Genomic DNA, 14,040 nt, shown 5'->3' on the forward strand with positions numbered 1-14,040 from the left:
CAGCTTGTCCATCAATTCAGAGGCTATATGTACATTGACTAGTACGTATGGATTACAATCCATCGAACATAGAATTGTTGATTTTATACCCCTAATCATTACCTCAGGTGGCGTTTAATTTTCTTTGTTATTAAAAAAAATAATCAGTTCCATCAGTGGGACCAAAAACTCTCAAATTATCCGATTGATCGTATCATGCTGATGCAGCCAGCACATTGGTAATTTAAGGTACAAAAACTGACATCACGTGTTGATTGCACACTGTGTCAGAAGTTAAATGGAAAGAATTTTTCACAGGTATGCTGTATCATGTTATGTGAAATTAATCCTGAAACGGTTTCCTGCAGCTGAATACTCAGTAAGCGCGCTTTAATTTCAATCACATTTTCTATTAATATCACCAATAATTACAAATGTGCATAAATCAGTATTTTTTACTCGGAAACTTATGAATTAGAACAGAAGCACATTTATTAAGTTAACAATTACAGCACGTAAGCCTATGGCAATTATGTAAACCCCTAACATATTAATCACATATAAACTAGTCAAATCACTCCAAGCAGATCTAGTAACAAACCGAACACATAAAACTTGCAGCCCTACAATCAACAAGGAGTATAATCTAACACATTGGTGTTAGATGGAAGCAGCAGCGTCACATCTTCTCATGTCACGTCACAAGGCAATTGCAGTCGGGATTCAACATCAATCTTGTTTCTACTTACGACTCATTATGCTAATTACCCTTATATATGAAGCGTGAGTACTTTTCTGTCAATGATGTATGTGGACAAGATGCAGTACAATGATACTGCCAATTTTGCATCCAGATCCGTAGTCTTCTGACGTTAATGGAGAGAAAAGTAACTTTTCCTAATCAAAGTTAGCAGGAATGACCAATTCTGTATCTGAAGGATCAGCAAGCTCAACAAGTGGCTCCTGTAAATCCAATAAATTAGTCGTACATTAATTCTCACATGTACAGTTTCAGTATGATACTTAACTTGAAGATGTTGCATCGAAACATATAAATGTTGACTAATCTGACACTAAATTGAACTTGGTAAATTTATCTAAAAGGATATTTCGGCAAAATTTAAAAGTATATTAATTGGGGCTTTAAGTTGGTAGAAATGATCAGGCGACACACTGGCGAGTGACGAGAAGGCATTGCTTAAGATTGCAATGTTGTAGGACAATTAAGTATCAAAAGTTACTGACAGATTTAGAACACGAGCACCACAAGAAAAAATAGTGATTGACTTTAGTCTCAGGCTTGCTTTCCATTTAGCACTGCTGACAGTACCACAGTCCACAGCTTTCTTAACTAATTGGAAAAGTGATTATTACCCTCAATGGAGTACTTAATAAAAGATACTATGTTTGCTGAAACCAAATTATTTAACATAGACAATGAATTAGATATTAAATATCCTTGCATCATGCTAGATGCAACTGTACATTAGCAAGTGCATTGGGAAAATCAAGGAACAGTATTCTCAATTTCTTCCATTCAAAAAGCATGACATGCTTAATAAGGTAAGGAATGAGCGCAGCGAAGCAAGCTCCTCAACAAGGAAGAAACCAAGTAGCATAACATTCGGGAAGCAAAAAGGACATGAAAAAATAGAAAAATAATGGTGTGATGATAAATGGACGTGGAAACCTTTAGACCATTATCTGAATCATCACGGATCATATTTCCTGTCTGCGAATCCTATGTTAAGATCCAGGTACTGCTTGCACATTGTATTTGTACCTTGCAGTAACCTTTAGAAAACAGAGCATCCTCAATTATACTGAATGGCAAACTGGCCACCCAAATTTAAATCTAACAAAAGCTATGTTCTTCGCTCTAAATAACCACAAGCATGAGTATCACTAATCTAAATACCAACAAAAAAACAACCATGATAAATAAAGCATGCCATAATAGATTGTTCATAGGCATATATACCTGCTCATCATCAGCTACTGAAGAGTGGACAACTCCCATTGGCAAAATGCTCGGGAGATCTTCATCGACTTCTTGCAAAACCTGCATCATGTAAAAGGACAAGTTGCTCAAAATATAGGTCAATTTTTTTAGTATTGGAATTAATAAATTAGTGTTTATGAAGGAAATATTTAATTACACAACCGTCAAGAACATCATTCCTAGGTCTAATAAGAAACTATTAAAACAATTTGTACATTCATCAATCATGCCAAGGAGATTAGCTGCGAGTCTGAAGTAATGCAGCATCACATGCTTATATGGCATACAAAACGAACTGCAGCCATCTATTTCTATGATTACTAAAGCCCAGAAAGGCGACAATCAGAGACTTTTACTCCACAAGCAGCCAATAAAAAAAGATGTAAGCTAAGCATGACGAGCCTGAAAGAACAGAAGTTAAATGCACAGCTTCTATATGTTAATACGGGGATTTGAATCATACTTCTTCTGGATTGAAAGAAGGATTGCTGGATCCTTTGGTCACAGCCTTAAAAGGATCTTCAGGGGGTTCCTACATGCCCCATATATCAACTTAGAATGATAAAATATACTTGTGCGGTTTAACCACCAAAATTAACTGCAACTGGTAAGAAGAAATAGTACATGCTCATCCTGGTTGCCTGAGAAGTCTCCTTCCATAATGGATGGCTTCACATCAATTGGTGTTTCCTGCATCCAATTAAAAAATGATAAAACCGTTTATGCAAACAATGCCAATATATTAATAATACCACAAAAACATAATTTGCAAGACTCCAACAGAAAATTGCATGGCCCTTGTGTGATTAAAAGATTCAAAAATAACAAGGCATGGCAATCAAACTACAAATGTATCAATAATAAAGAAACCAGACTTGCAACATAATTAGACATTTGAAAAATAGTAGAGCAATAAATTATTAAACTGGTTTCAAAATCTACAGAAAATATGGAGCACGAAAATAGCAGGTTGCAGCTAACAAAAAGTTGTAGCTTTTTCTCATGGTACATACAGGCTCAATTTTTTCTACAAGAGAATTCCTTCCTCCTTTCCTAAGATCCCTCAATGTCCCCTGCACAATCAAAGAGAATAGGGAAATTAGCAATATCAGAGGCCACGAACAATTCACAGCCAGTCCACAACACACTTTGTTATCAAAACTAGCTAACAGTGAAGCCACATTGAAAATAATAGGCATATCCTTCTAATTATCGATGGTCATTGGTCAGCATAAAATGTCACTAAAAGTCCCTCACTTACTACTAGGACAATATAAAACACCTTGAAAAATATAAAGCACCTGATGAAAACAAACCAACCTTATTTGCCCACATCAGTCCACATGCATTGCATAAAGTCCTTGGTCCAGCTGGCCCACGACGCATTGCAGGAGTATTATTTTCACTCACGCCACAATGTTGGCATCTCCGAACACTGAAATAATCGAAGAGATACTCTAGTAACAAATGCCGTGAAAATTTAGCAATATCCAAAGGTCAAAACTAGTAAAAAGCAAGATTAAGCTTGTAACTCACATAGTTTCAGGACAAGTACTATCTTGTAGACCACTCTGCGCAGAATCCCAACTTGAACCCCCTGAACCTTCTTTTAGTGATGCAAACTGCCCATTCTTGCGGTGCATCCTAACAAGATGATAAGAAACAAATAACTGATGCACATTTTCATAATATGCCGACTTTCATGATAAAACTGTTCACTTTCCTTATCATAGAACAAAAACCTAGGAATGAACTATGATTTTTATCAACTTTCTAAAATAAATGGAGAGCATGTAATAGTTAAAATTATGCATGAAGTATAAGACAATATTCATTTGTGAGGAATCATTCACTTGAGTTCCAGCGACCAGCAAGCCTTATCATTTTATGGTATAAAAATATTTTGAGGACCTCATTCATCAAGCCGTTACAAGCTTTCCATACATGCCTCTTTTTGCCATGGAACCCTCCAGGTTTTGCCAATTGAAAAAAAAAAAAAAAAATCTCCTCAACTTGCCTTTGAAGGCAAAGTAAATCATATTCTCACTATCAGAATAGACAGATCTTAGCAACTTAGCTTATCAATTACCATGAATGTCTGCATTAAGCACAGCTAAACCTCAAAATAATAATAATAATCATGGTTTAGCATACCTTTGTGCAACCTCTTTTCTCACAGTGTATCTTATTTTCTTGTCAAAACATCTCTCCTTCCGTTTCTCACGGAACCTAACAAGAGAGGCTATTCTTCGTGAAAGATTTGAGCGCTTTGGGATATCACCTACATCCTAGAGAATATGGCAGATAAGCATAAACAGATGCGCATAAGAAGATATTAACCATTTATAAATGAAATTCTACATTACCCTGTTATTTTGATCATAGGGAACTTCAATAGTAGGTATAGCAGTGGGTATGTCTCGTCCTCCCAGAAGCAAGAGCACTGCCTGCACCTGCTCTTCCCAGTCACAATCAATACATTTATTCCCATAACACTCTATGGCACCACGAATTAAAAGATTATGTGCATTAAAATAAATAAAAGAGAAAAAATAAAAACCTTTTGAGGGGTAACAGCAGGAAAAACATAAACTTCTCCTTCAAAAGAAAGAGTTAGTTCACTCATCCTCGACGCCGTAACCACGCCAAGTCCTCCCCCTCCTCCGCCACCGTGCTCCGCCACGCTCACACCACTATCCAAGTGACTCTCTTCAACAACAACATCATCATCCATATCATCATCGTCTTCATACTCAGCTCCGCCACCGTCGTCGTCATCATCATCATCGATCTGTAGCGGAGCTGGAGCGTGTTCTTCATAAGGGCGCGCCTGCAGTGGCTGGGGATTCGCCGCTGCCATAAATGAATCAATAAATAACCAAATAACACCTAAACCTTGGTCAGGTCCGTTACTGAGAATGAAAATCCTAAACTAACATAATTTAGCTAGCTGCTTAAAGCTACCTGTTTCATTGAATATTAAACAGTTCAACTTTTTCCAAAATTTAGAAAGGAAACCAAGAAAGTAATTGTAAACTAAGAAAACCCTAATTATATTATTTTGAGGAATTGAGAAGCTTCGTAAATGGAAGAGAATTAGAAAGAAGAAGAAGAAGAGAGGTCAAAATAGGAAAGAATTTGCAGGGCGTGTGCACTCCCGTTTTCTTCTACACTCTCCTTTTAGGTGATTTTGTTATATTTTTCTTTTTCGTCTTTTTCCTTTTTATATATATAATTATTTTAGGAAAAAAAAACAATTCTTCTCAAAAAAAAAAATCAATATAGTAAATTAGTTATATACATCACAGTATTTAAAAAATTCAATAAAATTTTAATAAATAATTTTAATAATAAAATTTTATTAATTTTATATATATTTAGTAATTTATTGCTCCTCCGTCGTGAATTGATATGTCTCCTTCCAAATTATAATTTAGTTAATGGTAATAAATAAACGTAGTAAAATTTATAATAACAGAGAACACTATATAATAATTTCGATTTCCTACACAAATAAAAAAGGATTTTTTTCATTTTTAGATTTCTAAATTACACAATTTTTGTATATCTAATTATTAAACTAAATTTTATGCTTTGCCGGTTCTTCAACTAGCAAAAATATATTTGTAAGTTCCTGAATAACGAAAATGACGATGATTCATTACATTTGGAAATGCAAATTTTTAATTTAAACGGCATTATATTTTTATCATTCAGGAACTCAAACATGTGTTTCGACTAAGTTAAGGAAGTGGAAAAAAAATGAAAATCGGAATTAAATAATTAAAAGTGATACAGTTTAAGAATTTTAAAATGTATCATTCCAATAAAAAAGGAGTTAGAAACGATGAGAATATAGCAGGGGCACGGTAATAAGATACGAAGGTGATTATAGGCCGTTGATAGTTGTTATGATAAGGGGCGTGGGGTCCATCATAGAGTGTGGGTGAAAGATGATCATTGTTGCTTTCAATCTGACGATCAGGATCAGGATAATGTTTGTGGAGCCCACATATAATAAGTTTATGGATGATGATCTAACGGTTTGGTATCAAATTGACAGCTAACTTTGGACATAAATAAAAGGCCAAATGTTATAAAAAGGCCAAACCTTTCACAAAAGTTTCACAAAAGTCCTGATCTTTCAATTTTGTCGATTTTGGCCAAAAACTGATTATTTGGTTTCACAAAAGTCCTGACCTTTCAATTTTGTCGATTTTGGCCAAAAATGGATTATTTGGTGTCACAAAAGTCCTGACCTTTCAAGATTTGGCATGTCACAGGCGCCACATAAACGTCACATAGGCAAATTGAAATCAAATTGAGAGTTGGCCACAATTGAGACCAAATAATTTGTTTTTGGCCAAAATCGACAAAATTGAAAGGTCGGGACTTTTGTGAAACTTTTATGAAAGTTTTGGCCTTATTACAACATTTGGCCTAAATAAAAAACAAATTACTCCATCTTATTTTGATAAATTACATTAATTTATAAAACAATCTAATATTTAAATAAAGTAATATTTCTAATTTTGAATATAATAAATATTATTATAATTGATAAAAATATGTAACAGCTAATTATTTAAATTATACAAAATTATTTATTTCTCCATAAAATATATAAATATTGCTTATCAATTTCATGCATAATTGTTTATAATTTGCGGTAGCCCTATTTAAAAAAAAATAGACACCAATAAAATAAGATATTGCAGAAAATCAGGAGTATTTGATAATGTAAACTAATGATAGATCATAAATCTATAATAAATATTTAAAATTTCAAATAAAAACGCAAAAAAAATTAAATTTTGATGATACACATACTCTAATTGATTCTTAGATGAAGAATCACTAAGTCACCTTAAAGAGCATAAAATATCGGATTACAAAACTTAAAGTTTCATATTAAATAAAAAAAAGTACTTGTAAAATTTCCTATTTAAAAGAAAATACAAGCTATAAACCCATATAGAAGATAAAATCCATAAAAAGTATGTAAAATCTACAAAGAAAAAATAAGACAAAAGAAAGTAAAAAATAAAAAAAATCATTTATCTGGTGAAAAATTTATAAATTGAAGGTAATATTTAGTCAAAATGGCTAAAAGATAACATTTGTGATGACAACCTGAGACAAGGAACAATGACCGTTCAAAAAGGGCGCCAAACTGCTCCAACGGTTAAGTAAGTTTGAGCGATAGAAAAAAGTGTGTGTGTGTGTATGAGAAAAAGAGAGAGAGAAAGAGAGAGTTTTGTGTTGAAGAAAGAATATTAACCTTTGACTTACCTTTGTTATGGGTATTTATAAGCATTTGACTTATTGGGTATTGCCATCCGTACTCTATTACAAAATATACATGTTCAATGTCAAGGTATTTTACGTCAGAGATGTAAACTGTCAGGAGATGTTTCTTTTCTCTGGTCGGTAACGATATTCTCGACTAGAGACGTTTCCTCGACCTTTCTTGCGGTCGGAGAGGACCGCATTAATGATTTGGTTTAGGACGAATGAGGTAGTTTCCTCGATTTTTATTGTGCTCGGTAATGTATGTTTGCTTGGTAATGTATGTTTGCTCGGTAATATATGCTTACTCAGTGATGTCTTATACTGTTTTGTGTTTGTGTTTTATTGGGCTCGACTTAGTGCTCATTTGTAGCTGGACCGGCCCAGACGCAAACCCGCCCCAGCAATTTACAAGTTATTAATTCCATAGAAGACTATCAGCTAAAATTTGGTAAATGGAGTTAAGAGTTCCGGGTGGGGAATGGGGGAGGGGGAAGGGGGCGGGTCCAATATGAATATTATTTCAACATGCATGACGATTGGCAAGATGAGAATTATTTCTACAATTCATCGAGAAATCAAAATAAATCTAGTTTAAATCAAGGTTTAATATTTAAAAAAAAACTCGATTTTTAACACATTTTCAAATTCATCCCGACTTTTGCAGAATCGTCAATTATACTCAAATTCACACTTTTGGGTTTTAATTGTACCAAATTTTATAAATTGGACTTTTTTGCTTCAATTGTTTTTTAAAATTTCGGCTAATAATCACCCATGGCACCTCAATTTTAGGGGTACGGGCGCTAAACCCCCTGATGTTTAAAAACGGGCGCTAAACCCCCTAAACTTTGTGTCGGCGCTTACCATGGCCCTTTTGGACGAAAATACCCTTTGTGCCGTCTTTTATTTGGCGGCTGTCTTTTAAAAAAAAAATTGACTGACACCATGTGTCAGTTGACACGTCATCAAAAGACAAAAAAAAAATAAAAATACCCAAAACACCCCTAAATATAATATCTGATAAAAAAAAAACTCAACCCAAAATCCAACCACCTGTTCTAACCCAAACCACCCCAACCCAACCACCTCCGCCACATCACTGCCGGAAAATTTTCCGGTCATCTTCTTCAAGTGAAAGATGACCGGAAAAATTTTCCGGTCATCCGGGAACAGATCCAGGCAAGGATCTGTTCCAAGAACAGCAGCAAGGATCTGTTCTTGGAACAAATCCTTGCCGGATCTGTTCTTGGAACAGATCCGCGCCGGATCTGTTCTTGGAACAGATCCGGCAAGGATCTATTCCAAGAACAGATCCTTGCTTAGGGATGACCGGAAAATTTTTCCGGTCATTTTCCGCTCGGAGAAGATGACCGGAAAAATTTTCCGGCAGTGGTAGGGTGGCGGCGGTGGTTGGGTGGGAGTGCTGGTTGGGTTGGTTGTTGTGGTTAATCAAATGGTTAGATTAGATTGGGTTGGTTTGTTTTTTTTTGTCTTTTTCTAAATTAAAGTAAGGGTATTTTGGGTGTTTGAAATTTTTACGGTATATTTCTGACGTGTCAGATGATATGGCAGTGTCAGTTTTTTTTTAAGACTGAGAACTGACTGAAAAAACGGTGCCAGGGGTATTTTCGTCATATTTGGTGCTTAGGGGGTTTTGTGAGCGCCGACACAAAACTTAGGGGGTTTAGCGCCCGTTTTTAAACATCAGGGAGTTTAGCGCCCGTACCCCTAAAATTGAGGGTCCATGGGTGATTATTAGCCTAAAATTTCTTATAAATAATTTATTTGAACCTCTTTTCAATAAAAAAGAAGTCAATTTAATACTTATGCATACAATTGAAAGTGAAACTGTGAAAAGTGTGGATTTTGAGAACAATAGACGCTTTTACCTCGGGATGAAGTTGAAAAGGAACTAAAAGGTAGAAATTTTTTTGAGATATTAGACCTTAAATCAATATTTATTTTCAAAAAAATTAAATGAATTTAATTTAAATAAAAAGTTAAATTAAATCTAATTAATCCTGTCAAAGCAATTTATAAATTAAAATCATTTATATAGAAACGCATGCTGAACTTCCTCGTGGGTATGGGGTTCATTGCCAATTGAAGGGTGCACAAGGTATTTTACCGGAGTTTGGACATTGGCTGATCAAATTACCAATCAATCTCCTTCAAAAATGTTAGTGGAAACAAATAAACCAAAGCAATAATAGAAGCAACATTTCTGTAAGTGTAACCAATCTGTAAAGTAAAATGCATACCTAAGACTGCTGTAGTGTTCGGTACATCAAACCTAACCGATGATTCGAACTGTCATCAGATGACAGATTGCCATAGTTAGCAAAGCATTTGGCTCGTAAAATAAACCAGATGAGAAATGAGTAAACCTTTATAAGATCTTCAAGAGGTGATCTCATTGAAAATACCAATGAAATGAAGAGAGAGCCTCATGTATTGTATTGATGATGAACACTATTAATAACATCTGTACATTACACTGATAGAATTTTACTAGTAAATCTTCCACTTCAATTGGTTTCTACTGGTCTGCCCCTTCTTCTAGACAGCCTCGAAGCTTAATATTCTGCTTCAGAGAATCATCAGCAATTTAGTAATCAAGAAGATTGTTATGTGTATGGATTCCATTGCCAGAATCCGAGTCATTTCCTTCAGCTTCACCCTAATCCAGATACCAAACACAAAAAGTACAGCTTTTACATTACATATAATGGAAAAAATCAGCACACATTTTTATTTTAAAATGGCACAGTTGGATAGTAAACCTGCTCCATTGGAGTTAGAGAATGATCCTGGCTTTTCTTGGAGAGATCTCTTAAAGTTCCCTGCAATTTCATTCGTCAAAATGGAACACGATTTTGAATTAAACACAGTGAATGTTAAAATTCCATCAAAAGAACTTTACGCAAGGTAATAAAATTTCTCATCAACTGTAGATGCATTATATGTATGTAGACGTGTGTGTGTGTGTGCGGATGTGTCTATATATAGAACTTCCCCATAGTTTGACAAAATACAATTCACAAAGATATACTCAAGCCACGTCTCTTTTTAAATTCTTATAAAGCCTAGAAATTTTCTCTCCATCTTCCAACTCTTTTCCTGGGAGCTATGGAAAGGAAAAGGGAAGACAGATAGCCCTTGACCATATAAATCCAGTGTCATAAATCATACTTAGTTCCCTAGACCAGTGCATTTGTGAATTTCCCTCATTTTACAGATCCTTGACTACAGCAGCACCTAGGTACTGAGAATGATGCTTTGAAGAGACTCAATACTGACCTACTTCAACTATGCATACCTCCCTCTCTCACCTCAATAACATTGCAATTTATGCATTCTGTTTTACTCAAAATACTTTATATTGAATGCTATTCAATTCTCAATTTACCAAGCTTCACACAATAATAGAGGATTCAAGATTTCAGAATTAAGAAGCTACAACAGCCAAAAGCATAACTTAATAATTGAACAAGAAATTGGTTATCATCGTATCTCTTTCAAACAAGAATACCAAAAAGAAAAATACTACTTAGAGAAATAATAATATTTCTCCGAATACATGAATGTTGTAATGAACCAAAAATCTCATAAATCAAAAGATTCAATTCCATACTTGACAATCATAACAGCACCAACAACAAAAAGCGAAGTCAAGAGACAAGAGTACATGCACAATCAAGTCTAATAACCAAATAGTTGGTAGTGTACAAATGCACATCTAGATTTCTAATCACGATGAATGATAGTAGGTAATGCTACAGGGTTGAAACTGAAAAGCTATTACTTCCAAGCCTATCGACCAAAAAGCTATGACCTCTCTTCTCTTTTTTTTTTCCTTTCCCTGTATTATTTCTAATGCAAGCAAACTGTAACAGAGTGCACCTAAAAGTAGTCTACCCCCAAGTAGAAGCCATCGGAGTCAAGTCAGTTTCTACACCACTAAAGATAAGAAAGTGAAATAGATGAGGTGGGACAAGTAAGAGGTCACAAAATAACTCACTTTCCCTTGCTTTGATAGCTTTGCATTATTTAGAGCTTTGTAAAACTTATCAGATATTAGAGTCGATGATATCTAAAGAATTTCTTTGCCCCCCATAGTTCATCGATGTTTATCATTTTCATTCATTTTTATTATTAAACAAATTCACTCAGACTCAAATAACCCAAGAGCGAATCCACAATGAGTAAATCATGTGTAGCATACTGATTTCTACATATTTCTCCCCCTAGATTGGCTTTTTGCGGTTTTAAGTCCTTATTCTCTATTGCAGGAGTTTCCTACTTCCTTAATTCCTTGGTGGTAAGTGAAATTCATAAACAACCCACACACACCCTCCATCTGCCGAGCACAAAGTACCAGCCGATTTTGGATATCAATTTTTATTCTCAATCAATAAATAAAAACATAAGCATGCACCAATCAAACATGGAAAAGCATGTAAAGTGTATTTCTGAGAAGAAAAGACTGGAGATTTTAATACATTAAAAGTATTTAAAATACTAACCCTGTTCGCCCAAAAAAGCCCACAAGCATTGCAAAGTGATCTCGGACCAGTTGGACCACGTCGCATCATTGGGGTTGACTTTGAACTTATGCCACAATGGGTACACCTTAATCATGCAATCAAGGACAAATTAAGCTATTTACATTCTTTCTGAAAACACATTACTGAGAAAATATTTACAAGATGTGCATCTCATAAAACAACTTTATGGTGATAAAACTCAACTATTAATAGACCCTCAAATGGAGAAGGAATACACAAATTGTAACATGTAAAGTGTAAACAAATCAACAAACAACACAACACATTTATTTTCTTTTTTAGTTTCCTCTTTTCCATCTCTTGATATCATTACTTAACCAAATTTTAGAAAAGAAATTGCCTACTTAAAAAATATAACACTCCAAATGTTTCAACATAACTTACGAGGTTTCTTGCTGGCTATCATCTTGACCTGAATCCTGACCACCACCCCAACCATATGTTCCATCTGACTTTTTGGCGGATGTAAACTGACCCTTATTTCTCTGCATCCTGATACAACAATACAAAAAGAAGCCAATAGAGGTTGATTACTAGTTCAAATTCATCAACAGCATAGGAAATCTACAAAATCATGTACTATAACTCATTGATTATTGCCCCCATGGTACCACACGTTCTATAAAACACTTTAGCCACTATATGAAGGATCAGCAAGGTTTAACTTCTGTGAAACTGCTTGGAGCTTCTGTCCAAGCCTTTGAATCATAAGCAATACTAAATATCTATGTTCTAGTCTAATGAAATGCTTGAACTCTGAATAAGAAAATTTATAAGATCTAGCAACCAACTTAGCAAGTAGAGAAGCAAGATAAATTATTGCAAAAATAAGCACACCTGAGAGCAACCTCTTGACGAACACCATATCTAACTTTCTTTTCAAAATTCCGTTCTTTCCTCTTCTGCCGAAACCTATCTAATGAGGCCGCTCTCTGAGGTTGGGTACAACGCCCAGGGTAGTCTAACACCCCACCCTAAATAGAAGAAAAAGTTTGACATTTAAATAAAATATAACCATAACTCTAAATACAGATCCACAGTCTTGAAATACTAAGAAGATACCCTTTGATTTGGAGAAGCAACTTCCAGACCATTAGGACCTGTAGTTAATTCGCATCCTCCCAACAGTAATAACACTGCCTGAACCTGTCAATATCACCAAACATAATCAAGATAAAAGTATATATAAGCTGAATATTCAAGAAGTGAACGTCTGAGTCAAAAAAATCCACTTCCATTCAACAATGCAAGTTATATGGACACCCTAATTCACACAATTAAGTAATTTCTAATTCAAAAGATAAAATAATTCTCCAATTCTGTTTTTATCTATATTTGTCAACTAAATAAACCCTAAATCATAAAAATAAAGACTAAAAAAATTACCTTATCAGGCGTAACAGCGTCAAAAACATAAACCTGGCCTCGAAACGTCAATGTGAGCTGACTGGAGACGTCGGTACGGTGTAAATCGAGTTCAGAGGCAGCAGCACTAGTAGGGACATAAACAGAATCATTTGAAACATCATCTTCTAATACAATGCCAGTAGCATTACCATCTTCATAACGTATATGGTGATGGTCGATAGAGTCGCCGGCGGTACCGTCATCATCATCTCCGGTAGGAGTAGGGATCTGGTGAATGTTCATAGAGTGGGAATGGCTGTACATTGGCGAATTATATTTGCAATTAAAAAAATTTGAAGCATTACAAGGAGGGAAAAGAAAATTGGGGAAATTGTATTAAAACCCTAACCCTAATTAGATTTAGAGTGAGTTTATTAAATCAAAAAATAAATAAAAAATAAAAAACGAGAGGGCATAGATTTATTTTGGTTGCAGTGCTTTTTGTGTGCGAGACAGAAATGTCAAATAAGGTGCCGTACAATCGGCATATGGGTTTCTTTAGTAACGACATTAAATGGTGCGTTTTATTTGTGGGATGTTTATACGTGCGTTGGAGATGTGCACGTGGGATCAAACAGATTGGGCTGTTTAGAGTAGACTTGTTAATGGGCTTGGATATCTGGCCCGCCCGCCCAAGCCCGTCCTCTTAGGGCCTCACTTGGACACCAATTTTTGGTACCAAGCCCGGCCCGAGCCCGAAAAAATCCGATTTTTTATGGACGGGCTCGGACTTTTAATATTGTAAAAAACAAGATAAGCCCGGCCCAAATCCATAAAAATAGTGCATTAGGG

General features: G+C 35.1%; 2 protein-coding genes across 4 annotated transcripts; both read right to left on the minus strand.

Annotated features, from left to right (window-relative positions):
• Nucleotides 1-368: 368 nt before the first annotated feature.
• LOC126664517 (GATA transcription factor 24-like) lies at nucleotides 369-5,171 on the minus strand. Of its 3 annotated transcripts, XM_050356942.2 has the most exons (11): nucleotides 4,946-5,170; nucleotides 4,542-4,834; nucleotides 4,348-4,434; nucleotides 4,136-4,269; nucleotides 3,518-3,625; nucleotides 3,302-3,416; nucleotides 2,995-3,054; nucleotides 2,606-2,671; nucleotides 2,445-2,513; nucleotides 1,961-2,041; nucleotides 369-942 (listed from the first exon to the last, which is right to left on the minus strand). In XM_050356942.2, exons 2-11 carry the CDS (start codon nucleotides 4,713-4,715, stop codon nucleotides 877-879), a joined length of 960 nt encoding a protein of 319 aa, XP_050212899.1. In that variant the 5' UTR covers nucleotides 4,716-4,834; nucleotides 4,946-5,170; the 3' UTR covers nucleotides 369-876. The 3 variants fall into 3 exon arrangements, with proteins under 3 accessions (XP_050212899.1, XP_050212897.1, XP_050212898.1); XM_050356940.2 differs by having other exon boundaries at nucleotides 4,542-5,171; XM_050356941.2 differs by lacking the exon at nucleotides 2,445-2,513 and having other exon boundaries at nucleotides 4,542-5,171.
• A 4,473-nt stretch (nucleotides 5,172-9,644) lies between these two features.
• LOC126664518 (GATA transcription factor 25) lies at nucleotides 9,645-13,725 on the minus strand. The gene is made up of 7 exons (XM_050356943.2): nucleotides 13,228-13,725; nucleotides 12,904-12,987; nucleotides 12,679-12,815; nucleotides 12,226-12,333; nucleotides 11,800-11,905; nucleotides 10,057-10,116; nucleotides 9,645-9,953 (listed from the first exon to the last, which is right to left on the minus strand). Exons 1-7 carry the CDS (start codon nucleotides 13,510-13,512, stop codon nucleotides 9,882-9,884), a joined length of 852 nt encoding a protein of 283 aa, XP_050212900.1. The 5' UTR covers nucleotides 13,513-13,725; the 3' UTR covers nucleotides 9,645-9,881.
• Nucleotides 13,726-14,040: the final 315 nt, after the last annotated feature.

The sequence above is a fragment of the Mercurialis annua genome, linkage group LG1-X (genome assembly GCF_937616625.2).
Source record: "Mercurialis annua linkage group LG1-X, ddMerAnnu1.2, whole genome shotgun sequence".
Lineage (NCBI taxonomy): Eukaryota > Viridiplantae > Streptophyta > Magnoliopsida > Malpighiales > Euphorbiaceae > Mercurialis > Mercurialis annua.